Genomic DNA, 16,527 nt, shown 5'->3' on the forward strand with positions numbered 1-16,527 from the left:
TAAGATTCAGAGAAAGCGAAAACCTATGACGGACGATTTTCATTGCTGTTGTTGCTGCTTTTGCTGTTTCTGCGGCTGTTGTTGCAGCTTCGGCTGCTGCTGCTGCTGCTGTTGCTGACACAGCTGCTTTGCAGCAGCTGCTCGTCAATCATCATCAGTTTGGAAGAGGAAGAAATGTCCGTTTGCGACGGCAATGTCAAAAAGTTGGAACTCACATTTCGCCTCCGCCCCAAATTCATTTTGTGCAGGTTAACATAATTCGGACGGTGATTGTTCTTTGCAAGCTCGATGGGTGGCTTTTTCGATAAGCCATTATTCTTCAGCTGGAAAAGCATTTGTCATATATTTCTATATTACTATTATTACTGTTGTTATTGTTCACTTGCAGTGGAATAGAAAATGTGTTTTAGCAAAAAAAAGAAAGTTCAATAATAATAAAAAAAGCAGTTGAATTATCACCATAGCGTGGGCTTATAGCTTTTTGTTTCCTTTTTATTATATCTGATTTTCAGATGAGCAATTGATAATTTGCTAAAAAAAATATTAAAGAAAAAGAAAAGGCATATGCTCTCTCTTGTACTTTTGAATTTTTCCCATTGTTTGAATGGGTGTGTAGATGATGATATCAGTGTTGAAAGTAGCATAAATAATTAAGGAATGAAAAGCCTCGATAGATATATTAGCTTTATCAACACAGCAACACGGATCTGTTAAAACAGAAATTTGATTCCTGTGTAATTTATGAAAATAGACTGTCTGAATGATTGCGCTGAGATTGGAAAATAGCGTTTGAAATTGATTCTGAAACGTAAATCCATTTGTTTTGCAAATGAGAAACTTTTCCAAGTGAATTCAGTTGAAATTATGGAATTTACACTTTCACATCAGTGGGTTGAAATATTTTAAAACTCTTCAGCAAAGAATAATTATAATTTCTTTTCGTTGGCGATTAGCTGAAACTTGAACTTGAAAGCCTTTTGAAATTGAAACGCACACTTCACCGGGGCTACAAATTTTTTGTCCCAACAATCAGCAAATAAATTTCAAAATTAAATGACAGTTTTTACAGTGGCAGTGGTGGATTCGATAATTTGTAATTTTTCGATAATCTGTTCCACTGTCGGATACGTTGCAAATCTCAACTGGGAATTTTATCCAATGTGTCGGCACTGGGAAGCTCATCTGTTGAATAGAAGATCACTTTTTTTATTAATGGAAATTTTAGACAAATTCGTCGATTTTCATGATATTGGCCAACTGCAGTGAAATTTACCATTGAACTAGGTTGAACTGAAGTGAAAAATCGATAACATTCAAATTTACACAACATGCTGGGGCAATTTTATCCGTTTTACAAGTTAACCAACTATTCACAAACATATTACACGATTGCATGTTGGGAACAAATGTTTTTTAATTATAATGGTATAATTGGCAAAAAATTCTACACTATCATGTATGTAGACTTCAATTTTGACAATCGGATTGTATGACATTAATTTTTTATCAATCAAAAGTGAAAATTTCAGGATATGACAAAAAAAATTAAATCGAATTTTCCATTTGCAATGTTCCAGTAAAATTAATGAAGCTTGACTATGAAATTTTTTACTTTAAATTGAGATGGATAAAATAATCGTCATTAGAAATTTCTTTAATTGAATTGCTTAATTCTTTTTCAGTTTTATTACAATTTCAATAAAAGCAGTTTTAAAATGCATTACATTGATGCTTTGAAGAAAAACAAATATCAACGCAATACGTTTGAACACTGGTGAAACTAGTCGGTTTATACAATTTAGCATTGATAACGGAAATATTTGCTTTGTTTGTATATAAATTTGAATTTGCTTATTACAAACAGCAAAGGCTATTCAAATTGAAAATGTTTCAATTTAATTTTGTACAATTTAAAAGCTTCAATGTTGCACACATTTCAGAAGTATCTATTTAGAAAATAGATGTCATCTAACAAATAAGTATCATAATTTTGCAATGTTTAAAATTTGCTAAAACGTAAAAATAAGCAGTTTAAAATTAAAAATAGAAAACATATTTTATAATAAAAATCGCCACCACCGACAGCTTAGTACTTTGAAGAGTGATTTCAATTAAGACAGTCGAACACATGAAAGTGATATACATTATCATACATTGCTGTATTATTTTTCAAATTATGATTTACTCATTATTTTAATATTATTATTTCTATTATATTTAAAGTTGTCTATATTAAAAAGAAAAAGAACAGTTTTTGTTTTACACGAATGATGGATGAATTTAAAATATCCATTAGCAAAATAGACGTAATTATTTTTTTGATTATTATTAAGTTGATTTATTCAACAATTCGGTGTATTTGTTGTATTTTATAAATTGCAGATGCATTTCAATTATTCATGAAAAAAGAATAACTAACCGAATTTTATTAAATAAATGAAAAGCAAATTCAAATATATACAACTTACAACAACGCGCGGCAGTAATGTTGGGGTTGATGAATTGACGGACAGGACATGATGCATACTTGGAAAATTCAATACCGAATTCGATAATGGCAGGGATTTTTGAATAAAGCAAAACTTGATCATCCGACCGGCGATCGATGCACTTGAAAATTTCACAGCTAAAAAGTCGAGTACGGTTTTTGAGCCGGCTAATTATCTCGGCACGTTGTGGGAAGCAAATGCGCTATAGTTCCCCTCCCCCTGCTCCTCCTCCTCCGGCCATGGTTTATTACCGTGCGTTTTTTTAAAGCGGATGAATTAGCTTCAGATGCAGTTTGTGTAAATAGTGAAAATGCTTGTTTAAATAAAATTGCAATGTATAAAGCGAATTTTTGTTAACTACAACTTTGAGAAGGTAGTGGGTGATTTTTGAAACAAAATTTCAGCGTTCATTTCGGTTGATCGTTTTTTTCACAAATTTGCCCAGATAGCATTGCGACGCTTGTTTCCAAGAAGAAGAAGAAGAAGAAGAACCGTAAGTAGTAAGCTATATTAGCCGTTTGATAAGAAGAAAACGATCAATATAAACTCGCTTGGAAACACAAGCTTGTCTGCTTTTGCCAATTGCACCCATTTCTTAAATTAACTCGCAAGCAGTTGTCATTTTCATTTCATTCCAAGCGTACTTTGTCCGCAAATGTGTATGCAAAAACAAAAAAAAATTTTTTTCTTATTTCAATACAGTACAGCTATACTATTTTTGTTTAATAAGCAGTTTGAAAAAAAATTTTCAAACAAATTATAATAAATTTAAAAATGAATTTATTCATAATGCAGCATCTGCTTACAAATTGCTATTCATTTATCATAATAATAATAATAAGAAGAAGAAGAAGAATATAACGGAAGCGGATGCAATTTTCTTATTTTACAAACATCATAAGAAACTCTTTAACGATTGTAATTAAATAAATACTTCAAATACTGCTTTGCCTAACACTGAAGGTCAAGTGCAATTGTTGAAATAGATTACATGAGTAAATAAAAAAGATGCTAATAAATGTTCCTCGTTAATGTTTTTAATTTTCACTGTGCAGGGATTTTGCTTTGAAAAAAAATTATTTCTACTCATTTAGCACTAGCAAATTTTATTTAAAAACACGAAAAACATATGAAAAACAATATATATATATATATGTATTTCACAATCTGTATGCAAAGTCTAAAAATATTTATCAATGCAAATCACTTACTTATCATCTGTGCAATTTTGCATTTGTTGTTTTGCACTTTTTGCTACTATTGATATAAATAGATTTGTGATTTTATTTCTTTTTTATGTTTTGGTTTTTTATCTTTTTTATGTTTGGAAAATTTGCAATTTTGAAATGATGACAGAAATTTCAGATTGCAACTTGAAAATGGTTAATGAAATTATGGCTGCTTAAGCATTTGCAGAAGTGCTGCCGTAATGGAACGATCGATTCATATATTGCGGTGGGTGATTGGAAAGTCGAGTGGTACTTTGGAAATAAAAGAATCCCATTAGCATGAAAACATTTGGGAATTTTTGCACCGCCTTTGTTGGCCATAAGCAAGGCAACGACAATTGCCCAGTGAACGTTTGAAAACACGAGAGCGTGCATCCTGTGAAATCAAGTGCATGCCGCTGGTTTAGTGGCTTTTACCGTCGTAAATATTACAAATTTGGTCGAAACATCGATCCATCTAGCGCCAAAAAGCAGCACCAATTGCACAACGCTGTTTGGCACTTTTTAAAATTTTGCTTGCATTTGATGTATGTTTTTTGTTTTACAAAATCACATAGTCAACATGTTGCAATGCCGAGCAATTAATTCAGCAGTCTAAGGAAGAGATAATTTTTGCAAATCTGCAAGCAACAGGATACAGCTTGTTTGATCGATCAACATTAAGGCAAAAATGGCAATGTTCAATCTCTTTTGGGATGAGTTTCGGGAAGATATTATTTTAAATGACTCGTTAGGTTTTGCACTTTATGGGAAATAATGTTTTACAGTATCACCATTTTAATAATTTAATCTTCGATAAGCGAAATTTGTCGATCATATTTTTCTGATTTGATCTTTGTTTGAATTTCTCTTTTAAATGTACAAAATTAAAGAATGATAAAAACTAAAAAAAATTCATATACAATAGTTGTTTTTAAAAAATTCCTTTTTTTGAATGAATAATGCATTCCATTGATGGCATTATTTTGTCATGTTTCATCGTCCTTGTTGCAAAATGGCTGTTGAATAAATTGGTTCACGTTTTGTTTAAACATCAGTCTTGTTCAATATTTCATCATCAAGCAAAATTTTAGCGCAAAATGAAATAAAGACCCCAGTCAGGCAAAATATTTATATACTTTATTAGAAGTTTGTAGTCTGTTCAAACCGATCTGCACTGAATAATGAAAGCATTTCTTCATTTAGCAACTGTATTTAAATTTCTTCTATTGTCAATTATTGGATTACTTTCACTGTTTTGATTCTCCTTATTTGAATTGCGACATTGTAAACATTACAACTGTTTCAATTCCTCTGTAACATCATCTTAATGTAAAGCTGTTTAAAATCAGCAAAATTATATGCATTGAATTTGAGAAAATAATAATTTTTGTTCATAAAGACCAGTGTTTATATTTAAATTTAAGTAATACTTTGCTAAATTGCACACTAAAAAATATTTTACATATTATGGGGTAAATGAAATGCTTGTTATAAATAAAGATGTATTTATTTTTTCAATTTATGCCACAAAATCTACCATCGTTGTTTCAGAATTACATTGTTTCTAAGCTTCATTTAAATATTTCGAATTTTTAAATGTTCAAAACTTTAATGTTGTTCTATTGATAATTAATTATTTTATTAACTGAGGATTCAATACAAATAAATAAGTAGCATTTAAAAATAGATTCTTGAAATATTCTTTATTATGCTATATTTTTCTTTGTTTCTCATACACACATTTTGCTAATTTAGGAGAGTGACGTTCAAATGTTGAGATATATTTGAAAAGTTCTGACACAATGACATCAGGAAAGCAGCTCGATTTGTCGTTGTAAATGGTTCGATTTCTCCAGGTTTAAATATTCATTACGTTATAGAAATTGCGATTAAAACTTGAATCCCTTTTTCTTGTAATTTTAAAGCTCTTTCACTTTATTCTTGGCATTTGTCATGCAAATGAATGACTGAATTTACGATAAAAATGATAAAAACAATTTTGTTTTCAATTGCATTTGATTTATTTTCAAATTAAATATTTTGACCACTGCAACCTGCAAAATTCAAAACTGTGCATTCAAGGAGGATGCACTTTCACTTCAATGGCACAAAAATTACTTGAAGCATTTTTTGAATAAAATTAGAAAACGTTGGTCCGTAGTGGGACAGACTTATTTTCAAATAATATTGTGTCTCACGTCGTAATTTATTAAGATATCAAGTATAAAATAAAACTTTAGTTAATTTAATTGACAATTTACGATTATTCGAAGAAATTAAATAATCCATAAAAGTAAAACAATTTTTTCGTACTGAATATAATTGAATGGTTAGTTAATCCCATTGAGAAGAAAATATCAACCTAAAATCAATAAAAGTACAATTTTTATTTTAAAAAATATTTCATTTACTTAAGAAAGTATCAAAATTATATAACATTTAGTTGAAATTCAGTACAACATTTCCATCGGAATGTATAACCTGGCCACGTACAATATGAACCTGCATTTTAATAAAAACATGATTACTGTACTGTTGCTTTTCGCGCAAAATGTTCTATTTTCTTTGTTGTTGAAAATTTCCGTTTATTATTCGCAAACGTAATTAACTGAAATTGTGCTAAAAATATTGGATAGATGTTTTCAAGAATTAATGAAACGAAAAAAAAATTTTTTTTTCGTTTCAAACTTTCTTCATTAGTACTTCAGTTGTTGTGAAATTAAAATGCTGATTATTGTAAATCAGACAAAAGGTAAATTTCCGTACAGGTAATTTCCATCGAGATAGAACGCCCGAGAACTGTGGAATAGATGATAGTGGAAAAGTTTGCTTTGAAAATGCAGTGGTTGTTTTTCCTACGGCTCAGTCGATTGCGATGATGAGAATTGTTGCAAAATTGCTTCTTGCATACACAGGTGCGTGATTTTCTCAAGTTTCAATTTCTTTGAAAATATTTTTTACAACTACAAGCAAATCAAATTCCAACATATCGAATTGGACAAACAGGGAAATTCGTGTTTCTACAACAAAAAAAATCTATGCTTACTTTTGTTTTTCTTTTCTTTCACTTTTTTGTGAAGAAGCGGAAGAAAATAATTCGTCGACAAGCACGGCTGTACTGGGAAGGTTCGCAAATCGACGATAAGCGCTCTACAGGCTACATACTTCTTTACATTCCATATCTTCAGATCTGTATGGCGATGCAAAGAAGTATGGGGCCAGAGAGGCAAATTATTTTTTCTTCTCGATCGAAAAGTTGTCGACCAACCGAGAATTACGAACAGGCTTGTCTAATGACAATCTGGTGCATGCTTTTGTGTGCATAAAATTTCCAAAATAATGAATAATGCATGTAGTAAAATAATGAACTCACAGACGTTGTTATAACTGCACCACCTTTGATTGAACGATTTTAAAATGCGTGCAGAATTATAAATAAATAATAGATGAATATAAATATATACGAGCCGTCGGTGGTTGTGTTTGGCTAGTCGACTGGAGGAGGTGATTTGGCAGCGAGTGATGAGCGAGAATGAAAAAGGCAAAAATGATCCGCAGTTAGTTTGCCACTGGTAGTAGCAGTAGCAGTAGCAGCAGCGGCAGCAACAGCAGTAGTAGTAGTAGTAGTAGTAGTAGTTGCTGTTGCTGTTGTTGTTGTTGTTGTTGGTGGTGGTGGTGGTATTGCAATGGATGAGAGTGTGGCAAACGAACGATTGGACCAGTGGAGCCAGCTTGAACATGAAGAACGAACCCGGAGCAACTGCGAACAAGCGAAAGCCGGCTTGCTAGCTAGCATATTCCACGCCAGCTGCCAGCAAGGCTTTCTATTCTGCGTGGCCAGCGTTTTGGTGGAGTTGTCGAAAAGTGCGGCCGCATGTTGTTTGCCGTCATCTCGGATGCAACGCTGCAGCAACGAAACACGGACGCGCCTACGAACGAAAGAGAGTGAGTAGTCGGTCGGATGGAGAAATAGCAAGCGAGGCAAAAAGAACATGCAACGAGAAAGAGCTGAAAGCCAACCGGCTGGCGACTGGCCAAAAAATTTTTTCAAAAATTTAATAATAATTTCTCCAATCGACGAGCAGGGGAGATTTTTCCCACCGCGGGTCGGTTGTTGCAGGGGTTCGAAAAATGAATGCGACCCCAAGTCGAGAAGAGCAAGAGAAAAAGCCGTTGGAAAACCGGGGAGTTGGTGGTCGTGTGTGGAGAATTAGTCTACCATGTTTTCTCATTTGAAAATTACAAATGAACACTGATGATTGTCGGTGATTGGGTCGACTGCAACATTGATCATGGAAGCTGTATGCGCAAAGGAACCGAATTTATGGGAACGTCATTTTTCCCATGTGTGGACGAACGAACGAACACTATTTGCATATTTTGCAAGCTGTTGTTGTTCTGTGGTGGAAATTTTCGAACTCAACAACAACAACAACACTCTGTGTGTGGTGAAAATTTCTCCAATGATGATGTTTCTGTCGAAATCTTCAACCAACAACCGCAAAAGCAAAAATCAATCAATCAATCAAAATACCCAACGGACGTTTTGCTTTGGTCACTGAAGTGAACTTGTTGGCCAACTCTAGCCGCTTGTGTGTGTGTGTGTGAAAGAGAGAGAGATTTCCCATGGCCGAAACGTCCAGTCGTTGTTAGCTTGCTTGGCTAACAATTTTTTGACTTGTTCACCAGGGCTGCCGTGCGTTCGGAAAAGCTAAGCTGTCGTCGTCGAAACTCCACCACCACCACCACCATTAAAACTCGATTCTTTCACAAATAAACCAGCTGACAAAGCACATCGCATCGCTGAGGGGAAAAAATTCCTCACCAGAGTGATGTTAAAAATATTATTTCATTGGCGAAATTTTCGAAGCAAAATCAAAAAAAAATGAACATAAAAAACAACCTCACAACGATACTGTTCACCTTAGTGTTTTTTTTTCCAAAAAGCCAAAAAGAAAGCAGAACATGCATAAACCGACTGATCAGTGTACCAAACGACAATAACTAGGATGATAATGACAACGCACTGACAGACGGATGTTACTTACCATGACCTTGACGCCCACGTGTTACAGTCCTGACCGCGATAATTCGTCCCTACCGTATCTGAACTGCACACTACTGTAGGCAGTTGCTTCTACCTTTAAATTTCAAAAAGTTTGTTAGTTCATCTTTTCTTAAAAATAAGAAAACAAATAATAATGAATATATGCGCATGTATGTATTCTTGCAGAGGTGCTGATTAGTTGGACAATTTTCCACATCGACGACATTACATAACGTTGCTTGGTCTTCATCGGCATTGTTTTCCTTATCCGTTATCAAAATCATTTCACTCGACTGTTGAACAGCTACAGTTGTTCAAGGTCGGTTGGGCATTTTTGAACAGCGGCCAAAAAGTTACCGCACACCGCGTAAAAGCACACCCCAAAAACCCGTATGCTGACACAACAAGGTCCAGGAAAAAGTTCACGCTCACCTTGAACACATTATACTGTCAATTTGAACAAACTGAAATATAATTAACAAAACATTTCCCCTCCTCCGCACAGCAGGCAACTGTGTATTTTTGTTTTTTCTTCTAATTCGTTTTTTTTGACCTACGACAATTCTGTCCACTTCATCATTTTCCAACTACTGCTTTTTCTTCCATTAATTCAACGCTTTTTTCCTAGTTCTTCCTGAATTCTGTTTGGATTGGTGGGTGTGGCTGTTTTCCACTAAAAGAACAAAATAACAACACCAGAAACATGATCAATAACCTGCCATTTGACCTAACAGGAAACAACCGCAAACGATGACTCGAAATGCAAATTTCACATTTACAATGCTTTTGTCGGTTAATAAAATGTTATTTTTTGGTGCTTTTTATTAAAAAAATATATATATACTTTCTAATAGAACATATTATTCAGTGGAAGAGGGTGAAATGTATAATTCTATAAAATGAAAATCATTTCTTAAAAATAAGCGAACAAAAAAAATTCTTCTCGATGAAGTTCTATTTTCTCAAAATTGTTCAGCATAGCCGCTTTCAATGCAAGAAATATGAACGCAACCAGTAAAATTGATCATTGTTGCTTCGTCAAATTCGATCATCAACAACAATAACGTTGTCATTAAACGTTTCTTTGTTATTCTTAAATGTTGTTGTTCAAAAAATACTCAAAATATTATATGAAAATTTTTTGTTTACGTTGAAAATTTCCCCATCCCAATTCTCGGCGAAATCCATTCCCTAAATACCACTTTCACTTCAAACTACAACTACAATTATGCAAATCAGAACTCGTGAATAAAATTCAAATATTCAAATGCCTTTCTTGAAGAACTTGATCAGAATGGAAATTCAAATATTCCTTTCTTTCAAAATCATCATCATCTTTTTTTTTGTTATTTTTTGTTTCCCTTCTCTCATTTCAACCCAACTTATATATCATTCAGTTTAAAATATAACAATAAGCTTTTACCCAGCAAAACGCCATCGGTTGCAAAATGCATCTAGCAGATGGCCGGCTAGCATTCATCAATTCCATCCAAAATAGCTCCACTATATCATGGCATAGCTGCTGACGGAATGCTGGAAACTCCTCCGCTGCGCAACACCAACGAGCAAAAATTTCAATTTCAATATTATGCTTAAAGTTGGCTCTTTTCGGCTATCCTTTCCAATCTCCTTTCCAATCCCAGAAACGCACAGTCCGGGATATTTTTCAAATTACACTAAACATTCAGCAACCGTGTCTCAATTAGAGCAAAACCTGACTTGTGCGCTTTAATAATTGAAAAGTCACGAAAACAAAAACCACGCTAACACTGCGCCTGGCCGCTTTTTCAAATTATTGACGATTCAGTGTTCTTTCGGCGCGATATAATTTTTTCTTCTTTTTACCTCTTTCAACAACGCAACTTTCCCCCAAAGCAGAAAAAATTATTAATTAACAACCGAACGAGAAAAATCTTCTCGACATTCTCCAAACAACAAACACCAATATTTTTTTACCTCTATCTGCAAAACCGATAAAAAATACCGTACATCATCAAATTTATAATTCTGACAATAAAAATGGGGGAAGAAACGCCCACCAGATTTTAAAAATTTTAATCAATTTTAAAAACACAGTAGATTTTCAACCGTTTTCACGAAGATAAAAAAATAAATTTCAATAAAACTGCGCCTACTTTTTCGCTATTAATCTCTATGTATTTGAAAAAACTACATTTGCATAAAATATAGATATAAAATCGATTGTAAAAATAAATAAATGTGAAACCGCTATTGTTTTTTTGAATGAAAAGTTGTTTCATCTGTAATATCAAAAGTTGTTTTCATGACAAGTTCACAATTTGTACAGTGGAATGAATTTTTATTCTTAATATACTGGGAGGATGAAAATAGTTGGTTTGTAAAAGAAAATTTCAACAACACAAAACAAATGTAAGATTGGAATAATTATATAATGCAGTTGAGAAAGTTTAAAGAAAATGTAAAAAGCTGTAAAAGCTGCTTTTCAGTTGAAGAGATTAATATTTTGCGGCCATTCTAATTCATAAATAAATATCAAATCCACTCAACTAACTAGCTGACAAAGTTATTTAATTGTACTTGAAAATCTTATCATCTTATCGTAATCTATTAACTGTTCGTTGTTTGACTGTGGAGATGAATTGAAATCATCGTGGAATACTTTGAAATTTGAATTGTTTTCGAGCGGAAATTATGAACAATTGAAACAGTGAAATAATGTGAAGTTTGAAATGAAGATATGAAGAATATGAACACTTTTCTGTTTACTTACTGTGAACAGGATGGACAGTTGAATAATTGTAACGCTTGGAAATAATCACTGTGTAAAATCTGAAGCACAGTGTTGTGCTAAGGTGGTGGTCTTTGAACGAGTGTTTGGTGCATCAAAGCTGACACCGCTTTTACACCGATATATGATGCTCGCATTGACGAGGTCGAAGATGCGTGTCACACTGCCAAACAACTGTTCGCGATTATTGCTTGTTCTTCAGTGCAAAGAATCACTGGGTCAGTGGAGCTGAGCCAGTGTTCCGCTTTTCAACATGTCGAGCTAAAACTTTTGACCTACTTTTTTAGGCAACTTTGTTAAGTGCTTGTATTGGCCTGTATTGACTGGCTACCCGCGTTCTGCTTGCCTTTTTCCAATTTCGCAGTCATTTATTTGACCGAGCTGCCCATCCCTTCTGGCCCGTTGACCCTTTCCTCCACATTTTCCCTTAAAAACTCGTCGTCGTCACCTCTTTTCAGCTATATTTGTGTATACTTTTGAAAAATTTTAATTTAATTGATTTCCTGCGATCAGTTTTCAGTCGATCGGCAAACATGGTACTGCATTGCATGGTCTTTTTACAAATCTCTAAACCAGGCGTAGCCAAAGTGGTCGATATCGACCCTTTGGAGTCGATAAAGGCTTATGGGTTGAATGGGGATCGAATATGAATTTTGAAATCCCATTTGAGGAATTTATTTCTTGGAGAACTATTTTTTAACAGTAATTTATACTTTTCTGAACCATCAAGGGAAACCACAAAAAAGCAAGAATTCAGAGGAACAGATGGGACCTGGAAATGAATAGTTTACGCCTAAAATTCACCAATCTCCAACCAAGTTTCAACGCTGCCTTTGCTGCTACTCATCAAGCACATCCCTCTTATTAAGTAGTTAAATGAAAAATTATCAGCTACCTTTTAGCTTCATCGTGAAGTTATTAACATTATTATTCTCATCAATACAACCATTATAGGAACAGATATACAAATTGAAAAAAGGATAATTGAACGTAAAGGTGAAATGAATCTGATCGAGAATCAATAAGGGTGAAAAGGGTACTTTATAATAAAGAAATTCAGTATTAATAATATTCATTTTACAAATATTTTGGATCTCGATGAAGCATCAAGAAATCCACGAGGGGACGATGGTATAAAAAATTTGCCTCTTCCTGCTCTGAATGAAATTCACCCATCCACTTTCAAGGTTAAATGATTTGCAATAAAAATAAAAAGCGCTAAAAATTTCCAATTATCATGAAGAATATGGAAAACTTAAATTTTTAGGATTTATTTGATGTTCGATCTTTTCTCATGTACAACCGTCCGTCGGAAAGTGTTAAATATTTCAACTGAAAAACGAAAACGTTTAATGACGAAAGAATTCACTTTAATGTTAAAGCTAGAATGCCAAAAATAGCATTCAGTGATTCATTGCTTTCATGCTTACTGTTGCAGATTTCCGAAAGGTTCTTTTTTCTTCAACCGACTTTGCAAAATCAAGCTGTATACAGCACCGATTTTTCGTATTATCCTGACAATAACAGAATATCATTGTTGATCATCATAACGATGAAAAACACTTCAATTATAAAAAAAAAATGCAATTTAAATTTTTTTTTCATCACTGCATGATCTACATCAGAATGTCTACAGTACGAGCAATTGTATTTGATAAAAGTATATATAAAAGCGTATTAATTTATCACAAGGAATTGATAATCATTGTGATCTTTAATAAGTTATGAATAAACTGCGCTGGACGAGGATTACTGCAAGGAAACCACTTCTTCACTTTCATCTTCAACAATTTCAATCAATTCAAGATCATTTCTTTTAATGTAATGGTTGTTACGGCAACCAACTCGAGCGCATCTAAAAAATTATAAAACAAACTCCCAAAGTCAAAATTTTAACTGAGAACAATCATCACGAAAATACATTACATTCAAAATGTTAAATTTTGCTCACCGAAATGGAATTTTATTGCTAATTGCAGTTTCGACAAAATCAATTTCCAAAAAATGTCCACACGCTTTAATTTTGAACTTTTTTTCTATAATAATCAAAATTTCATTTTTTTGTAATATTGTTTTTCTTTTCTAATATGAAAATGAGAAAAATGTTTACTCAATTTCGAACGGATATCGGATAACTTTTTCAAATAATTCTCCATTTCCAAAAATTCAACCTTTGTCCTCTTGAATATTTCAAATTGCTTCTTCTTTTCCGCAGGATTCAAATTGTTTTTCAAATAAATTTCCTCTTTCAACTGAATAAATAATTTGAAATTATATTCGATTGAAGTGACAAAAAATTAATACAGAAACAACAACTGCTACCTCAAATTCCGTAGGCTTATAATCATCATCTTCAATTTGTGTTAATCGGTGTTCATAATGCAACAGTTGTTCAAAACAATCCTCAAACGCTTTCACACGTTCCTCATCCACTTTCCCTTCCAGAGGTTCAACCAAAGTAGAACAGACGTCCAACATATCTGCCATATGCTGTCGCAGTAGATCACGCACCACCGGGATGTCCTCTTTACAGTCATCATGGCCAGAAGGTGTAGGCTACAAAACCAAAGAGAAAAAAAAACAATTAAATTAATCCAAAAACCCATTTTTATTCTATTACATCTACACAAAAATGCTGAATTAAAAACCTCTCATAAAGTAATCATCGTTGAAAAATTATTGAAGAATAATTTTCAGAACTGCTTTACAGTTAGTCAGCATCGTGCATTAAGAAAAAACTACTCCACTGATAAAGTTCGATAAAACGGATACTAAAATCAGTTCTCTAATGAAAGGAAATTAATAAATAATATTTTTAAAAAATTAAAATTAAAATAAACATTAAATTCGTTAACACTGAAATAAAAAACTCAAAATACCCACGTACCTTGGTAAAAAAGGACATTGCTGTACGTTGAATTAATTATACGTAACCGAAAACAAATGCTCGAAGTCTAAAAGATAAACTAATGCAAAAATGTCCGAAACATTTCAAAACAAAAAATCACACAACAACTAATAACTTCTTCATAATTTTACGAGACACTTGAAAATAATTTTTAAATATCTATATCTACAGGGCAAATAAATGTCGTCGTCACAAAAGTATAATTAAGTACAATTAAATAATATTTTATAATTTAAAATTAACTTTAATTTTTTTTGCATTTATTAGAATTGAAAAAATAAATATTATACAAAAAGAACATATTGAATGCAAGTGAAATTGTAAAATGAAAATAAATTATCAAATTGGCATATTGTCATGGTTACTTTTTTGTGAAAAAGATGAACGTGAAAATAGTTTTAGTTTAGTATGGAAAAGATAAAATTAGATTTTAAAATGATAAGCAATTTCAAGCGCAAAATATCGATTTGAAAAATGAAAATGCAACAATATTTCGACTTTAGAATTTGCGTACTGTGCAGTATGAATTTTTTATCTTTGTACTTGTACGTTCTTTTACGGTAATTGAAGTATCATTTTTTTGGAATGTCGTTGAAATGTTCAAATTGTAATTTCAGACAACAATTTGCAGCTAGTTAACTGTAAGTATTAAATTGTCAATTTATTGTTGTAATGAATTGTTGTTGTTTTTGTTGTTATGTGCGTCAAAAGGAAGCGCGTTGTAGTTAATAGTGAGGGCAGCATTTCGAATTCGAATTACATTCGGTAAAATTTAAGAGTAACATTCGATAAAAGAGATTGTTTTTTTTCAACGTACATAGCTTTTCTCTTTTGTAAATAAATATAAATTTCCAACATAACAATAGAATCAATTTTTTGAAGTTTTTTTTGTTTATTTTCCAATCAATACTTTATCCACAGACGATTTTATTGATGTGATAATGAACAAAAATATTCAAGCAATTAACATTTGACATTTCGCAAGCGATATAGGAAATCATTTCAACAAATTTCGGAACGCATCTAACGCTGATCTGCAAATTAACGTTGTCCGTATGATTCGATTTTTCTGCGGTTGAATTGAATTCAGTATGATAAAAGCACAAATATATTATACTGGACGGAAATGGATGAATTTGAAAAAAAAAGAATATGTACAGTCAGAAGTCGGCAAAAAGAGACGACGACAAAATTACAACTGTATATATATATAGATATTTATAGAAGGAGAGAGAGAGAGTAAATGGTGAATGGAATAAATAATGTTGAAAATGATGATAAAAATAAAGCAACAATTTCAACCAACACAAAAGAATACACTTAAGAAATATGTTGTTAATGAGAACTGAAAGCCAAAAGAAATTGAAGAAGCTGTTAATCAAATCAAAATAAAAGGGGAAATAGCATAGATGGGATCGAATAAGCAAGCAGTGTGGGTGGGATAACAGAAATTGGATAGAAATGTGAATTCTTTGCCAAGAAATGGAAGGTCAGTGCGATTGTACAAATGTGTACAAGAAGTATATTACGATCATCGGCTAAAAAGTTGGCCCAGAGAAACTTTCTTGCTAGTTTCTTGTTGTACCAGCTGATCTACAGAACAACGGTTAACAAAAGTACAGGTCAACACAACCGGATAATCAATGTGTGAAAAAAAATAGGGGAAAAAAAAGAACAAAAACGCGCCACAGCGTGCAAGCTAGGAATAAATTGATCTTAAGCATGCTTAAAATCAAGCCGACTAGCAACAACGAACAGCGAATGTACAAGCAAAAAGGTTATAAAGTGTATGCATGAACAGAAAATGCACACCATTTTGTTTGTTTTTTTTTTAAATTCACTGAGCAGCAGCCTCCAATATTGCTTCTTGCAAGGCGTGATTTCTTGCCCGATGGTTGGCTGCATCGTCTATAATGTAGTGGGTACGAGGAAAAAGCGATTGAAAAAAAAGAAAGCAAAAAAAATTAATTTAATGCAACACCGAACTACTAGTTCATTCATTCATTCATTCATTCGTATTAAAAATGCTCTGATTAAAGAAAGAGCAGAAAAGAAGAAGCATTAGAGATGAAGGAATTGAGAATGTTGAAAAAAAAACATTT

At 32.7% G+C, this 16,527-nt stretch overlaps 3 protein-coding genes across 3 annotated transcripts; 2 read left to right on the forward strand and 1 right to left on the reverse strand.

Annotated features, from left to right (window-relative positions):
* The first annotated feature begins 4,388 nt into the window (after positions 1-4,388).
* Tsp_11387 (conserved hypothetical protein) lies at positions 4,389-7,040 on the forward strand. The gene is made up of 3 exons (XM_003372598.1): positions 4,389-4,452; positions 6,469-6,615; positions 6,889-7,040. Exons 1-3 carry the CDS (start codon positions 4,389-4,391, stop codon positions 7,038-7,040), a joined length of 363 nt encoding a protein of 120 aa, XP_003372646.1.
* A 915-nt stretch (positions 7,041-7,955) lies between these two features.
* On the forward strand, positions 7,956-8,267 carry Tsp_11388 (putative DnaJ domain protein). The gene has a single exon (XM_003372599.1). It carries the CDS (start codon positions 7,956-7,958, stop codon positions 8,265-8,267), a length of 312 nt encoding a protein of 103 aa, XP_003372647.1.
* Positions 8,268-13,266: 4,999 nt separating this feature from the next.
* On the reverse strand, positions 13,267-14,422 carry Tsp_11389 (hypothetical protein). The gene is made up of 5 exons (XM_003372600.1): positions 14,405-14,422; positions 13,840-14,073; positions 13,628-13,769; positions 13,469-13,553; positions 13,267-13,372 (listed from the first exon to the last, which is right to left on the reverse strand). The coding sequence occupies exons 1-5, from the start codon at positions 14,420-14,422 to the stop codon at positions 13,267-13,269; spliced, it is 585 nt and encodes a 194-aa protein (XP_003372648.1).
* Positions 14,423-16,527: the final 2,105 nt, after the last annotated feature.

This window comes from Trichinella spiralis (assembly GCF_000181795.1).
Source record: "Trichinella spiralis strain ISS 195 chromosome Unknown Scfld9, whole genome shotgun sequence".
Lineage (NCBI taxonomy): Eukaryota > Metazoa > Nematoda > Enoplea > Trichinellida > Trichinellidae > Trichinella > Trichinella spiralis.

What these genes read in the sequence shown, in the direction of transcription:
- Tsp_11388 (XM_003372599.1), top strand. Translation starts at nt 7,956, where the DNA reads ATGATTGTCGGTGATTGGGTCGACTGCAACATTGATCATGGAAGCTGT.
- Tsp_11387 (XM_003372598.1), top strand. Translation starts at nt 4,389, where the DNA reads ATGGCAATGTTCAATCTCTTTTGGGATGAGTTTCGGGAAGATATTATT. An exon ending in TATTTTAAATGACTCGTTAG is followed by an intron (nt 4,453 to 6,468) that starts GTTTTGCACTTT and finishes ATTTCCGTACAG; the next exon opens with GTAATTTCCATCGAGATAGA. An exon ending in ATTGCTTCTTGCATACACAG is followed by an intron (nt 6,616 to 6,888) that starts GTGCGTGATTTT and finishes CCATATCTTCAG; the next exon opens with ATCTGTATGGCGATGCAAAG.
- Tsp_11389 (XM_003372600.1), bottom strand. An exon ending in CGATATCCGTTCGAAATTGA is followed by an intron (nt 13,554 to 13,627) that starts GTAAACATTTTT and finishes TGATTATTATAG; the next exon opens with AAAAAAAGTTCAAAATTAAA. An exon ending in AGCAATAAAATTCCATTTCG is followed by an intron (nt 13,373 to 13,468) that starts GTGAGCAAAATT and finishes ATAATTTTTTAG; the next exon opens with ATGCGCTCGAGTTGGTTGCC.